The following is a 13,599-nucleotide window of genomic DNA, read 5'->3' on the forward strand; positions in this document are numbered from 1 at the left end:
TATATGATCATCACCACAGTAACTTCAGGGGGGGGGGGAGTGTTTTTCAGCCTGGAGCAAAATTGAAAGTAACATTATATTAATATTTTAAAAATTCCAAAATGATTGAGTTTTCTCTTAAAATAGTCCAGCTTCCTTTGAACATTGTAACTTTCTCAACAGTATTTTTTCACTTCTGCAAACACAAAAGTGTTTTCTCAGGTAAAAGAGACCAACCCAACAACTGGCAAAATAATCAACAACTTGAAGATGGGTAATTTCTTAAAAAGTGTAATCTAGGTCCATGCAATTGCTTTGTTTATTTTAATTTCTTTTCTGGGACTTTTTTTAAATTTTTTGTCTGAAGGATACGTTTTGAAAAATGTATTTCATGTTGACCCAACTATAGCAATTACTTTATGGGAAAAACCTAATCTTAACAGTTATTCAAAAGAAGCTGAAGTATGCATTACAGAAAGAGCCTGGGGTTAAATAGAAAATATTCAATAAGTACAGAAGGGTACTAAAAAGCTGGTGGAAGAATTTTCCAGCTTCAGTCCTTTAGCACCAGTACTTAAGATAGGAGTGATATGATCTAAGATAGGCAGTACCAATTTCAGCAGACAATAGAAATTCAAACACAGAACTAGTTCAACCTGGTATAAGGCAGCAATGTATCTATACCAGTGATGGCTAACCTATGACACGAGTGTCACTCGTGACACGCCGAGGCACTTTGACTGACACGCCTGTTGGTGTGGGGAAAACCTGCACATTTAGAGGCTGCCTGTGCTCTGCTCCAATCCCTGCTCCCTGCTTGTTGCGTGGAGGCATGGTGTCACCGCTGCCGCAAGGTCTTTGCAGCAGAGAACCAGTTTTAACCGCCATAAACTGAGGTTTGTCAGTTTCATTACCTCAGGAACGCTACAGGAGGAAAGGAGATCCATGAGGTTCACAGCCCTGTAAGGTGGCCTTCCGATCCCCACATCCTGCACCTGCAGCCCTGAGACCAGGGAGACAAGTTTCACAGCCCTGTGTGATCACCCCAGCCCAGTCCGTCATAAACCAAATTATTGATATTTCTTGAAGTGACACACGACCCGAGGAAGGCTACACTTTTTCCCGATTTTTGACACACCAAGCTGAAAAGGTTAGCCATCACTGATCTATACAGTCTATAACAAGCAGAAAATGACATCGGGTGGGGGGTGGGCTTTTAGAAGATTGACAAGTTAGGAAACAAGATAAAGGTTTACTTTCATACAAGCCACTTTTAGATAGCTTCAGGGTTGTAGAAAAATTGAATCAGTATTCAGATGTTTATAGTTTAAAAAAAACACTTTATTATTTATACTTTATGGACCATTTATTGGCTTTGCAGAAATAAAACAAGATACTTCTGTAATATTTAATGTACAGTTTTAAGACCAACTGTTGCATAATCTCAACAATTGTAATCTAAGGTGTTAGAGTGCAAAATTAAGTGTAAGCTATTTGCATAACTTTGGTAGGTAGCAATTCTGAGCAGTAGTGTAGTTTTGAATGTTTCATTCAATAATGGGCAACCTAATTGTATCTTGCTGTTGGACTAGCTCTTTTTAATCTTTATTCAGTAGAGTTTATACCTACTAATCATGGCTTTTATGCTATGGCATGATCTCGGCACAATAAAAGATATTCTGGAGCAGCGGTTAGAATGCAGCATTGCAGGCAGTTCTAGGACAACTCACCACAGCCAATTTTCCATGGTCAATTCGCTATGTGATAAGAGTTAAACCAATATCAGAAATGATGAACAGAATCATTAAAGGGGTGGAAAAGGAGAACAAAATGAAATGACAAAAATGTTATCATTATTTTAAATAATTAAATTGAATGATTGTCCCATGGCAAGTTGTCCCATTCCATTGCAGGCTAACTCTGCCCACGGTCTGCAGTTCGATCCTCATGGGCTAGAGGCTGACTCAGCCTTCTATTCTTCTGAGGTCAGTAAAATGACCCAGATTGTTGGAGGCAATCTGTTGACATTAAACTGCTCAGAGAGTGCTATACAGCATCACGGGATGGTACATGTTGCTATTGCTATTCTGGATCTAACTGCTGAAGTTGAGAGACCAAGGAACAAGAACTATGACTATTGCAAGAAGCTTGCAGTTGTGCTACTGTTGGAATTCATTCAAGCATTGGGGTTTTTTTCTTTAATTTCAAGCAGTATAGGGCAGTGATCACCAACCAACAGGCCGGGAACCACTGGTGGTCCATGAGAAAATTTTGGTGGTCCGCAGAGAAATGTCACCCCCAAAACAAAACATTATTTAAAGGAATTAATCCAGGCTGCACGGGAACACAAGGCTTGTGTCGCTTGCATTATGAACAACACGAGGTAGTGAGGGGAGGGGGGAAAGGGCGGATGGGGGGAACTTGCCCCATTCACGCCACGCACCTCGACTGGCCACCTGTTCTGACCCAAGCCTCATTCCAAGCAAACAAAAACCAAACAGAAAAGCAAAACCTTTTTAATGCTTCTCTGAATTCCATTCATTCACAGTAAAAACGCTATTAAAACTAATTGTCCCAGATAAGATCAAGGCTTGCCAAGGTTGTGCAAGGCTGCCAAGAACACTAGATTAAATTGCAAGGAAATATTCAAAACCAAAAGTCTCCAAACACAAACTAGGATAGTCCAAACTTCCAAGACTTGAAGTGCAAGAACTTCTTTGCTTCCTGCAAAGAATACCACTTCTGAGGGCTGGCTTTTATCCCTTAAGGGAGGGGCCATCACCTTGCAGCCTTACTCCCGAGATGCCAGTGCTGCTGCAGCTGCTCTTTCCTTCGAGCAGCCCTGCACACATACGCACTGGGCAGAGGCTCCTTGGGGTCCTCTGCATCACAGCTGCCAGCCTCCACAATCTCCGAAGGCAGCACTCCACTCTCATAGTCCTGGCCCCATTCCTGCATCAAACACAGGCCCCTCATCCAAGTCCTCACTCTCCAAGACCTCAGCCATCTGCTCCTGCTGCTGGTGAACTACCACCACTGGGCTGCTTCTTTCCGCTTCTTTCTTCTTTTGCTTTTGGCTGCACACAAGGAAAGCAGCAAAAGTCTTTCTCACCGCCAACCTCCACCAGAAATGAGTCTTTGGGACCCTGCAAGGCATCCTGCTCCAAGAGGCTGCGCTGGCACGACAAGTCTCACAAAGACTGATTTCTGGCGGAGTTTGGGGGAGAGAAAGAAAGACTTCTGCTGCTTTCCTTGCATGAAGCCAAAAGTCTCTCTCTCCCTCCCTCCCCAAGAACGGAGCTGGACATGGTATCCAGCGATCCAAATGATCAATCCAAAATGATCAATGATCAATCGGTAGGAAAACGGGGTGGGGAATTTTTCTGCAGACTTTTTTGGGGATTTTCCCAGGGTTTCTGGTCCGCGGGATTTAAAATTATGAGTTTGGTGGTCCCTGAGATCCAAAAGGTTAGCGACCCCTGATATAGGGAGTTTAAAAGGACATTTCCATCCAGCCTCATATAAGAAAAATAAAGTCCACTTGTAAATTCAGAGGATTTAAAACTTCAGGTTTTCTTGGATGGATCTGATTTTTAGGTAGGTTTCAATTATTTTAGGTGTGGCTATAAAACAGAAGCTTTCAGTGCTATTACTACAGCATCCTCCTAGATAGGTTATTTGAGCTGGGATGTAGTAGCACTGTACTATGGTGGTTTACTGCTACTTGAATGTCCAACTATGCTGGGGGATTACCATTCTGCATCATCACAATTGGGCTATATAGTTCCTTGGGGCTCCATTTTAGCTGCTAATGTTTAACATCTACAATTAGAATAGGTCATCCATTGAGATGCCAACAATATGTGGAGATAGATACCCAACTCTACCTCTGATTTTCCTCTAGGAGAGGTTAATTGCTTGGACAGGGTAAAGGAGTGGATGAGACTCAATAAACTGAGACTCAATACAGACAAAGATTTGTTGATGGTGATTTTGTCCTGCTGGGTGGTACCCTGCCTGGCCTGGAGAGATCCACATTTACTCTTTAGGAGCACATTTGAAGTTTGGAGGTGATTCTTGATCTATCATTGTCAGAAGCCCAAGTGGCCTCGCTTGAACAGCTTTGACTAATTTATCAACCATGACCTTTTCCAAACAGCCTCGCAATGCTCTGGTAACTTTTTGGTTGAATTATTGCAATGTACTGTATGTGGAGCTACTTTCAAAAACAGTCTAGAAATTTCATTTGGTTCAACATTAGAGTGGTTAGACTACTCACTGCACCTGGCTGATATGAATATATTATGCCAATATTTCACCATCTACATTGACTGTCAGTTTATTTCTGGATCCAATGCAAAATACTGGATTTTGACCTTTAAAGACTTCAAGGCAGGGATCCTCAAACTACGGCCCACGGGCCAGATATGGCCTACCAAAGCAATTAATCCAGCCCGCGTGGGAAAAAGCTGCCCTGCCCACATCGCCCCACCTACCCGGCAGCCCCCACCCGCCTTCTGGAGGGCGAGGCAAAAATGGGACACAGAGGCCTTGGGAGGCCATTTTTGGTCTCCAAAGAGAGGGATGGGGGGAAAAGACACAAACAAACACACAAACAGAAGTCCCTCACATCCCCCCCCCCCCAAGGCAGCCACGTCCCTTCACTAACCTGCTTTCCACCCCCAGGTGCATAACAAATTAAAGTTCAATTTGTGTGTATTGTTTAATGGAATGCTAAATTGGCCATGCCCACCCAGTCACATGACCACTTAGCCACGCCCACTCAGTCAGTCCGCCCCAACAGTCTGAGGGACCATGAATTGGCCCCTTGTTTAAAGGTTTGAGGACCCCTGCTTCAAGACTTAGGATCTGATTATCTGAAGGAGTACTTTCTGTAGTATGTACCTAAATTGGACCTTAAGATTTTCTGAGGCCCTCCAGATCACCCACCAAAAGAGGAGATGGGTTTCTACAAGGGAGGGCAATTTCTGAGGCTGTTTCCCCAGTTAGACTCAACTTGCATTCATGTTATTTCATTGTCACATCAAGTCCATTTTATTTTCACAGGCTTTTAAAACATTTCAATTATATTTTAACATATATTAATTCACGTTGTTTTAGAATGTTATGACCCTCTAATCCAGGCTACCTGGATTATATGGTGTATTTATGTAGTATTTGATTTGACTGGATATGTAATAACTCATATTGTATTCTTTCTCTCTTTTGGTGTAAAACACTCTGATAGTTTTGACTATTGGGCATTTTAAAAATTTAAATAAATAAACAAACTACATATACACTGAATAAGTATACTGCTTACTTTTTACAGCAGACTTGCTACTAGAGCTTTCTTTCCACACCCTTTTCCAGTTTAGTGCTAGTTATATACATCGAAATATCTTCCCAAGTAATTCAGATTTACAAGGAGAAGACTACTCAGAAGGAGAGCCAGCCCCAGATTTCTTGGTCAAAACCTGGCTAGATAAGATCCCCTACTGACTACTGGTAATTCTTGAAGTTCTCATATTCTATATGGAAAAGCATGGCAGTTTACATACAACAACAACAAATATGCATTACCTTAACCAAGTGAGGTCTGACTAGTGTAACAACTGATGTATATCTTTCCAACACAGGAGGAAATCCTACTTCTAATTTAGCTTTGCAGTATCCTGAACGTTTGGATAATACGTCTGATTTTTTGCACCAAGGAACAAAGTTCTTGTATTCGCTTACAACAGCTACCACATCATACATTTCTTGCATAGAATACCTAGTAAATAATGAAAAATGGAAAATACAGTTATTAGATATATGTAGTTAAAATATATTTTATTTTTCTCCTTCCCTTTACTGTTCCAATCATTCTACAAACAAATATGGAATTTCAGCTAACTTTCTCACACAAGGTTATACTTCAAGGACACAATCCTCTTGTCATTCCAGTATTTAATTGCTCTGAAACTATTCATACTTTTCCTCTGCACAAGTCTTAGTCCCGTGGATTTAGCAGTAGTCAATGTAATCCTGTGTATGCAATACTAGCCTTTAAAAGAATTCTTACTTTAATTATACCTCCTCTCAGCCTTGACTATTTCCTTATAATACAAGGATATTAAGGATTATTTAGAGTAATTTAATTCCAAAAATTAAACAGATTGGATGGAAAGTAGAAAATAGAAGCTAGTAATTAAAACTTTTGCAAATTGTGTTTGACTTCCTTGAAAAGGGAATGCTTTAAAAAAGATACAATAGTTAAATAGTAGATCTTCTGCTGATTAAAGGGAATGGCAAACATTTGGGGCATAATTTTAACTCATTGTTGTACATGGTCTTTGTTTTTATTCCCCAAAGCTATTAAAGGACCTTAAACCAATCTTCAGAGCGCATTAAAAAAGAAATTTGAGAAAAAATGAATTTGAGAGCTAAAGCAGGTAGTAAATAAGCATTAACTTTTAAAACTGTATATAGTTCATTTCTTTCATAAGCCAGTATGAGACTCTAAGGCAACATATTGAAAGTTGTGGACTGCACCCTGACCAGCTACCAGAAGAGTGCATCAATAGTAGAGGTAGTCTGTGAGCCAAGACCATAATAAAGCCTGCTCATCATATTCATAACTTGTGATGTTCATAAAGCAGGTTGGTCATGTGACTGAACTGAGTTTATGAACTTTTTAGGGGTGGTCATTAAATGAACCAATGGTTTAACTCCACTTTTCGATAAAACTTGTAAAACACAGTTATGTGACTATGGAACACTTAAAATAGTTGTACATCTAGCCCAGTTGCCAAATGCCTGAAGTGTGGTCATGTCACTGCGGGGCAGAACTGTCATAACTTTGAATCAGGTTTTCAACACCTCCCAGGTAGGCACATTGGAACTATTAAGTTCCTGTCCTGCTATCCCTAATGCAATACAGATATACATACATTCACATACATCTCTGGAGGAAGTATAGCATTTTCTCCAACATCATGTGATGGGGCTGCTTCAACAATGTTGACAAACCTACCCAAAATATATTGCTAACTGATTGTATGGGATAATACACTATGCTACATTGTATATACCACCATACCATATCATTTTCTCAAAAGGGCAATATATCCCATTCATAAATAACTAACAATGATCTCAAACCAGAATTATGTTGTAAGCAAAGAACTATAAATCCTGTATTTGCTTCTGCAAATGTAGAGCTGCCATAAAAATTATATCCTGTGAACTTTAATCCTGTTTATATATAGGACTGTAAACTTCTCAGAGTGAATTAACAACACTATATATTTTTTAAAAAACAAATTAAATAAAATTTAAGGAATGGTTAAATTAAAATGTGAAATTAAAGAATGAAATAGATAAGCATGAACTTTAACTATATAAACAATGTGAGCAAAGGCATTTGAAAATGAGAAAGTATTCATCGATGCAATCCATTAGTTTATCTACTTCTGTGTAATTGTACAATGTATTTTTCTTATACAAACCCTATAATTCTTCTTTCTGAATATTCTTTCCTTTTGTTCACGAATGGTGCAGCAAAGTTGAAGTAAGTCCTTCTTGGAAAGGCACAATTTTTTGCTGGTATTTGTGGCAGTGGTGCTTTGCTCACCAATATTTCCCAAGAAGTCAAATGCCTGGAATGATTTAAATATTTTCATCAGAACAGCATCTGGTTAACACAATACAGATGAGCCAACAAAATCAGAAAACAAATAAAGAGTAACACAAGGACAATCAGACTCAGGATTAGGTTAACTTTTTATGCCTTGGAGAAGCTAAATATATCTCAGTCATGAGAGAACCTGGCAACAGTACAATATAAAGGCTATCCCTCTTAAGTTGGCTCTGAATCAATCTGAGGCCACACACTACTCAGTTCATATATTTGAAAAGCAAGTTTCCTGTCAGAATGGCAAGCATCAAATATATTGAGCCTTTCTTCTGGTTATAAAACATGACTCAAGTGGAAAGCTTAAAGTATTAATTAATTAAAGTATTAATAAGAGTATTAATTTTTTCTCTTTTGGAGGGTCTTAGGTTTTCAGTGAGGATAGGGTATACAAATACAGACTGTTAGAATGATAACTACCTGATATATTTTAAAAGCCTTCTTCCTTTCAAATATTCTCTGGCACTTGGCAGCATATTCAGCAAGGCATGGGTCCTCTATTATAAATAGTTGTTCAGTTAACATTTTCTTCCATAGCCATAAACTTCATTGAAAGAAATGCTGCTTGCTTAGATTTAGCTGTCTCTATATTTCTTGCTAATGGTAATCTTATAACAAAATATTATATCCACACAAAGTTCTGTTCCTGCAATAGCATTTCTACCAGAAGTTACTATATGTCTTTAAAACAGGAGCGGAAACATTTTTCAGTTTGGGTCCTTGCCTTTCTGCCCTGCCTGGAAGGTATTACAAAAAACAAAATCTAAAAATTAGGATTTTTTAAAAAACATTTAAGGAGGATTTTAAAGGTCAAATGGATGCTTTAAATCTTACTGAAATACAACAAATAAAAGGACTTTTTAATATTTTCCCCTATTCATTCAGGGAAGGTCCTGGGGCTGTAACCAATTCACAAACCATAGGTTGCCAGGTTCTATTTTAAAAGAACTCTAGAACTCTTTCATTCATTCAAAAAGAAATTGCAGGAACCCTAATCTTAAAAGCAAATCTGGATGGGCATGGAAAGGCTGCAAAGTGAAAGGAAAACCAACCATTTTCACTTCTGCTGACACACTGGAATCTGATTTGACAAGTTCACTCAGTTATCATATCTCATACCTTACTTCCTTCACAAATTGATTTAGAAGCATATAAGTAGTAATCTTATCGATTATATTAATTCTAAAATACTTGCAAAGGGTCAAGGAGAGGATGAGATTTAATTTATTCTCCTGATCTCAAAGATTCTAAATGTTATGCCCCAATCAATATTAAATACACTAGTATTCAAATATGCACTAAAATTATTCAAACATGTTGAAACTAAGAGTTTACCATATCCAATATTTAATCAGAGGTATATCGTTTAACATTGCTTCAGAAAAGTCACTAGCGGCATTCCTAATTTCAACACAAAAATCAAATAGTGAAAATTATACAACTTAAAAGTAAAAGACAATAGTTTAATGTCATTTTAACTAATAAATTCAAACCATCTCTTTAGTATTCCTCTTAATTGCCTACACTATTGTTTGGAAAATTAAACAGAAATAACACTGACCAGAACAGCCAATAAACAAATTTGCCAGGCCAGTTTCCAAAGGAGGTAAAGCAATTAATTTAAAAGTGGTTTCATTTTTGCAGTTATTGAAGTTGTGAAACTCTTATTAACTAAATCAAAGGCTAAACTTTTATTTTCAATCACAAAAGTCTTGATCAATCTGAACTGTAACGTTAGAATCAAGAAGTCATAAGAGAAGTTAAAAATGGACTTGACCTTCCTCAATTAGCAAACAGTTTTATGTAGGAGTTTAAAGGATGTATAACTATCTTTGAATCATACCACAAATAAGCATTCCAAATAATAATTTTTTTCTGCTTCTGAGATTATGAATTATAATTCATAAATAAAAAGGAAAATTTTGCAGTAGAAAGAGGAATATATTTAGTAGGAAATGTTTACCCTAGCCTTCACTGTATCTCAAGTATCAGTTTTGGAAAAATAATGTCATCATGATGATTATATGATGTTATGTTTGTATCATTTTAGTCTCTGAGGAACAGCTGGAAATAATGTAGATAAATTAACAGTAGCAAGAAGCACTTACTCCATTTCACTGAAGATAAGTAATTCTAATGACTGAAAATGTAGATTACTATCTAGTTTAAGAGGGTGTATGGAATGTTCAGGAAGAGATAATATCTCTGGTGGAGGGGCCCTTTTTAGGACTTCACCTTTGATACCCATCTTGGGATGGGGACAAGCAATAAACAAGAGTTTGCATGCAACTCACTGTTGTTATCCAAACAAAGAAAATACTAATTATACCCATCTCATTTGTAGACATAAATATGACACTAAGATAAGTTATGAATTACCGGAAACACAGGAAAAGTGAAGATCATTACTGTCTTCATGTGTGCCAATGCACACAGCAGGAGTAGATAGAAGAAAAATATAAAATTACTGAGACTTAAGTTGCTCAGTAAAAATGGGAAAGTATGTTATATTCTAAGATTACATATAAAATAACACTCTCAAAATATCAATTACTATATTTTATCATTCTAAATCATAAGCCATTAATATCTGAAATATCAGTCTTTTAATTTTGTTACAATGCAAAAAATAAAATTTTGTTCTTCAAGACAACCACTGTGTTTTCGAAACTTTGTGTTGAGATGAGAAATACCTAATGGAGAGATTAATACAACATTTTATGAACAGATAAAATCTTGAGAAAACTGGAATATCCATACCATCATCAATCAAAACACAGGTGAGTAAGAAAATATCTTTACTTTGATAAAGACTTAAAATAGCAAACTTTCCCCTATCTTACCAGAGTAATCTGATATGGAAAGAATTGCTGCTTTACTTTGCTCAGGTATTTTAATGTGTGTGTTTTTTTCAATGTGCTAGATAGGTTTTAGGACTAATTTCCCAAAGTATTATGATTAACAAGTATAAGGAAAGCAAGTGAAAAAGTGTGATTAAAGCTAATATTTTTTTTTCAATTGTTAAAATCATTAATCATTACCAGACTCAAAAGATTAAATTTGCATACTCCAGATTAAATTTGCATACTGAATTACAGATTGTCAGGTATTTCAATGCAGGACATTACATAATGTTTTCCCTGCCAACTGATCCACCTAATTCTTACAACTGACAGAGAGCAAAGTGAGACTTAGCATATATGGAATAATTTATAGGAGGAAGAATCAATAAGTAAGAGTCCAAAAATCTGGAGCAACCATCAGTTCAGCCATATATTGAATGTGTCCAATAGCCTAGTAGAGTTATACCATATGTAGCCAGCTAAGAAAAGGCATACAATACTTATTTATCCAATAAGAAAAATAAGAAATGCCCCTTTCCCCATGCTATTCATTTAGAGGTGCATGGAGAGTCTAAAGATTATGCCAACACACTCTCAATGCTGGTCTGGCTTACAGTTCCTAACTACATATTAAATGGACACAGCAAAACAAAACAAAAAAGAAATTTAAGCAAGTCAAAGTTACAGATAAGAAAGTTAGAGATATAACTTTGGACACTGTTTTCCTATTAATAAATATCATAAAAATCAATTTGATGTAATTCTCTTGATGGCTGACTAGCTAACACACAGTTAAGTATCTGCTCTTGATAATCAAGGCAGTTATAATACATACAGCCTTTACTTCTTTCAAATATAACACTTTTCAATATGAATTATTACCCTTGACAGAAAGGATGCATTTTCTAATATATTCCTTATCATTTTCAAGTCTGGGATTTGAAGGGTGGATAGTTTTTTAAATATCTAATGTTTTGGAAAAATATGAAGGTGTTAAAAGGCTCCAAAGAGGAAGCTCCAAAGCTGAAGGACAATATTATGTATTTATTCTGCTTTAGAATACTGTTGATAGCATACAACAATATACAAGTGTAAATAGCCAGGTACTTCATAGGTAATTGGATTGAAAGAAGTAAAAAGGAACTCTACAAAAAAGATACATCATTTACACCAGTTCAAACTTAGAAGACTTAGGGAAAATGAAATTTTGTCCCTTTATCAGTGAAAGGCTAAAATGATGAACTAAACTTAGCATGCAAATGTATTAAAATATATAATGTAATTCCCTTATAACATTTATGAGACATATGCATACTAATAGCACAGTTGACTAAAAAATAGATGACTGCCCCATAAGACCAGATACTTTCTACAATTAACCGAGAAATTAAATGTCATAGGGATAGAGAAGATATCCAATCTGTTCTATTAGAAAAGTGTTTATTAATATTAGTACATTTTAGCTGGAAATCAACAATAATCTGTCATGGCAAACAACGTAAGTCTTTTGTCACTTCTATTCTACCCATCACTCATAATAAAGATGGCTATTAAATTAACAAAATTAGGTATAGGAGCATAAGATGAATGCTCTCTATAAAGGCCCGAGGGTTGCCCATCTGTGGATAATAATAATAATAATAATAATAAAAAAAAGCTGGTCTCCGGGCCTTCTATTCTGGACCAAGGGCAGAAGGGGGGGGAGGGGCATCAAGCTCATCAGGAGCTCCCCAATCGCGGATCCTGTGGCTTTTCCGAGCCGGTGGACGAAGTCCCAGGAAGGCAACCGCGCCTCGGTGGGACAATCGAAGCGGGCAGGAACTCTTTGACAGTGACGGGTGGAGAAGGAAAAAGCGAAGACGACGGGAACCACCCTCGGCGCTCGTGACCAGGGTAAGCAGTCTCGGAAACCGCCGGCGGCAGCAGACCCGCTTAGCCGCCCACTCAGTCTATGGGACGCCCACCAAACTTTCCTGCCCAAGCCGAGAAAAGTTGGCGGGTGGCTGGGAGCTTGGGGTGAGGGTGTCTCCAGCCAACCTGAGGTCCCTCTCGCCGTACCTGAGGGCTACTCTACGCGAAGGCACTGCCAACCTCTCCACGAGAGCCTTGCCAAGAGCCCGACTGCTCCGCGCCATATTCGACTTTCGGCGGCGCCTCCAGCCGCCCTCACTGCCCCATCCTACTCTGACTCCCTCCGCTGGCGCCGCGCCTCAACGGCCTCCCAATACCTGTCCACACCTCCCTCCCAGATGCAGAGCCAATCGCGTGCGAGAGGCACCTACCGCTAGCCTATCAGCGCAGAGTTCTACCCAAACGTCAGCCTTCGGATTTCACCGCCTCCTTAGATACTCCTTACTCTCTTCCTTTCGCCCCCAGCACGTGATTTACCGGACTCGCGCAGGAGATAGAGTTCAGGGCGTCGGGGCCGCGCCCGATCACAAGACTTGTTACCGGGGTTATACGAGGCCCTCGGGTTCGTGAATGTTAGAATTGGCGCGCGATTGGCTCTACGAAATGCCACTCACTCGCTCGCCCTTTTCAGCGACGTAGCTTGAAATGCCAGTAATATTAAAAAGGCATGCAGAGAATTTCCTTGTTATTCTTCCTCCTATTAAAATCATTTCTTGGTAGCAAAATCGCTCTCAAGGAAAAAGCTGCTGGGTTTGACAACATGGTTTCTGCTTTCTTTTTCCACTGAGGAGAACTAAAGACAATATTTTGTTTCCCCCCACTGTTGACAACACAAACCAGTGAACTGTGTTAACCAGTAGTTAAAGGTTCAACTATGGAGTCTTTGGAACCCTCTCAGCTAGTTTTCCCTTTCATTATCCAACTAACATCTTCAGTTGGCCAGGAAATGTCAGGGGAATTGGGAAAACCCACGAAGCTCAGGCAAGTTTCACCAAAACAAGGTGTATTTTTTTTTAGAATAAAATGAGATGGAAGGGACCTTGGACTTCTTCTAGTCCAGCCCTCCTGCTGAAGCAGGAGAACCCAGTGGTGGGCTTCAAAAATTTTTACTACCGGTTCTGTGGGCGTGGCTTGGTGGGCATGGCAGGGGAAGGATACTGTAAAATCCCCATTCTCCTTCCACCTCAC

The 13,599-nt window shown here is 38.6% G+C and overlaps 1 protein-coding gene across 4 annotated transcripts in view; it reads right to left on the reverse strand.

The window, feature by feature from the left end:
• Nucleotides 1–12,754, reverse strand: part of COQ10B (coenzyme Q10B) — a 16,470-nt gene extending 3,716 nt beyond the window's left edge. The window contains exons 1-5 of one of the 4 annotated variants that reach the window (XM_087949533.1): nucleotides 12,559–12,746; nucleotides 10,037–10,350; nucleotides 8,078–8,154; nucleotides 7,473–7,622; nucleotides 5,563–5,755 (exon numbers count right to left, since the gene is read on the reverse strand). In XM_087949533.1, coding sequence (XP_087805659.1) covers nucleotides 5,563–5,755; nucleotides 7,473–7,622; nucleotides 8,078–8,154; nucleotides 10,037–10,075 — 459 coding nt within the window. In that variant the 5' untranslated portion in view covers nucleotides 10,076–10,350; nucleotides 12,559–12,746. Of the gene's footprint in view, nucleotides 1–5,562; nucleotides 5,756–7,472; nucleotides 7,623–8,077; nucleotides 8,155–10,036; nucleotides 10,351–12,537 lie in introns of all 4 variants that reach the window. The other 3 variants (XM_087949534.1, XM_026667951.2, XM_026667949.2) reach the window with 3 other exon arrangements.
• Nucleotides 12,755–13,599: the final 845 nt, after the last annotated feature.

Source organism: Notechis scutatus, chromosome 1, assembly GCF_049901735.1.
Source record: "Notechis scutatus isolate UNSWTSFEM ecotype Mainland chromosome 1, rNotScu1.2, whole genome shotgun sequence".
In the NCBI taxonomy this organism is placed as follows: Eukaryota; Metazoa; Chordata; class Lepidosauria; order Squamata; family Elapidae; genus Notechis; species Notechis scutatus.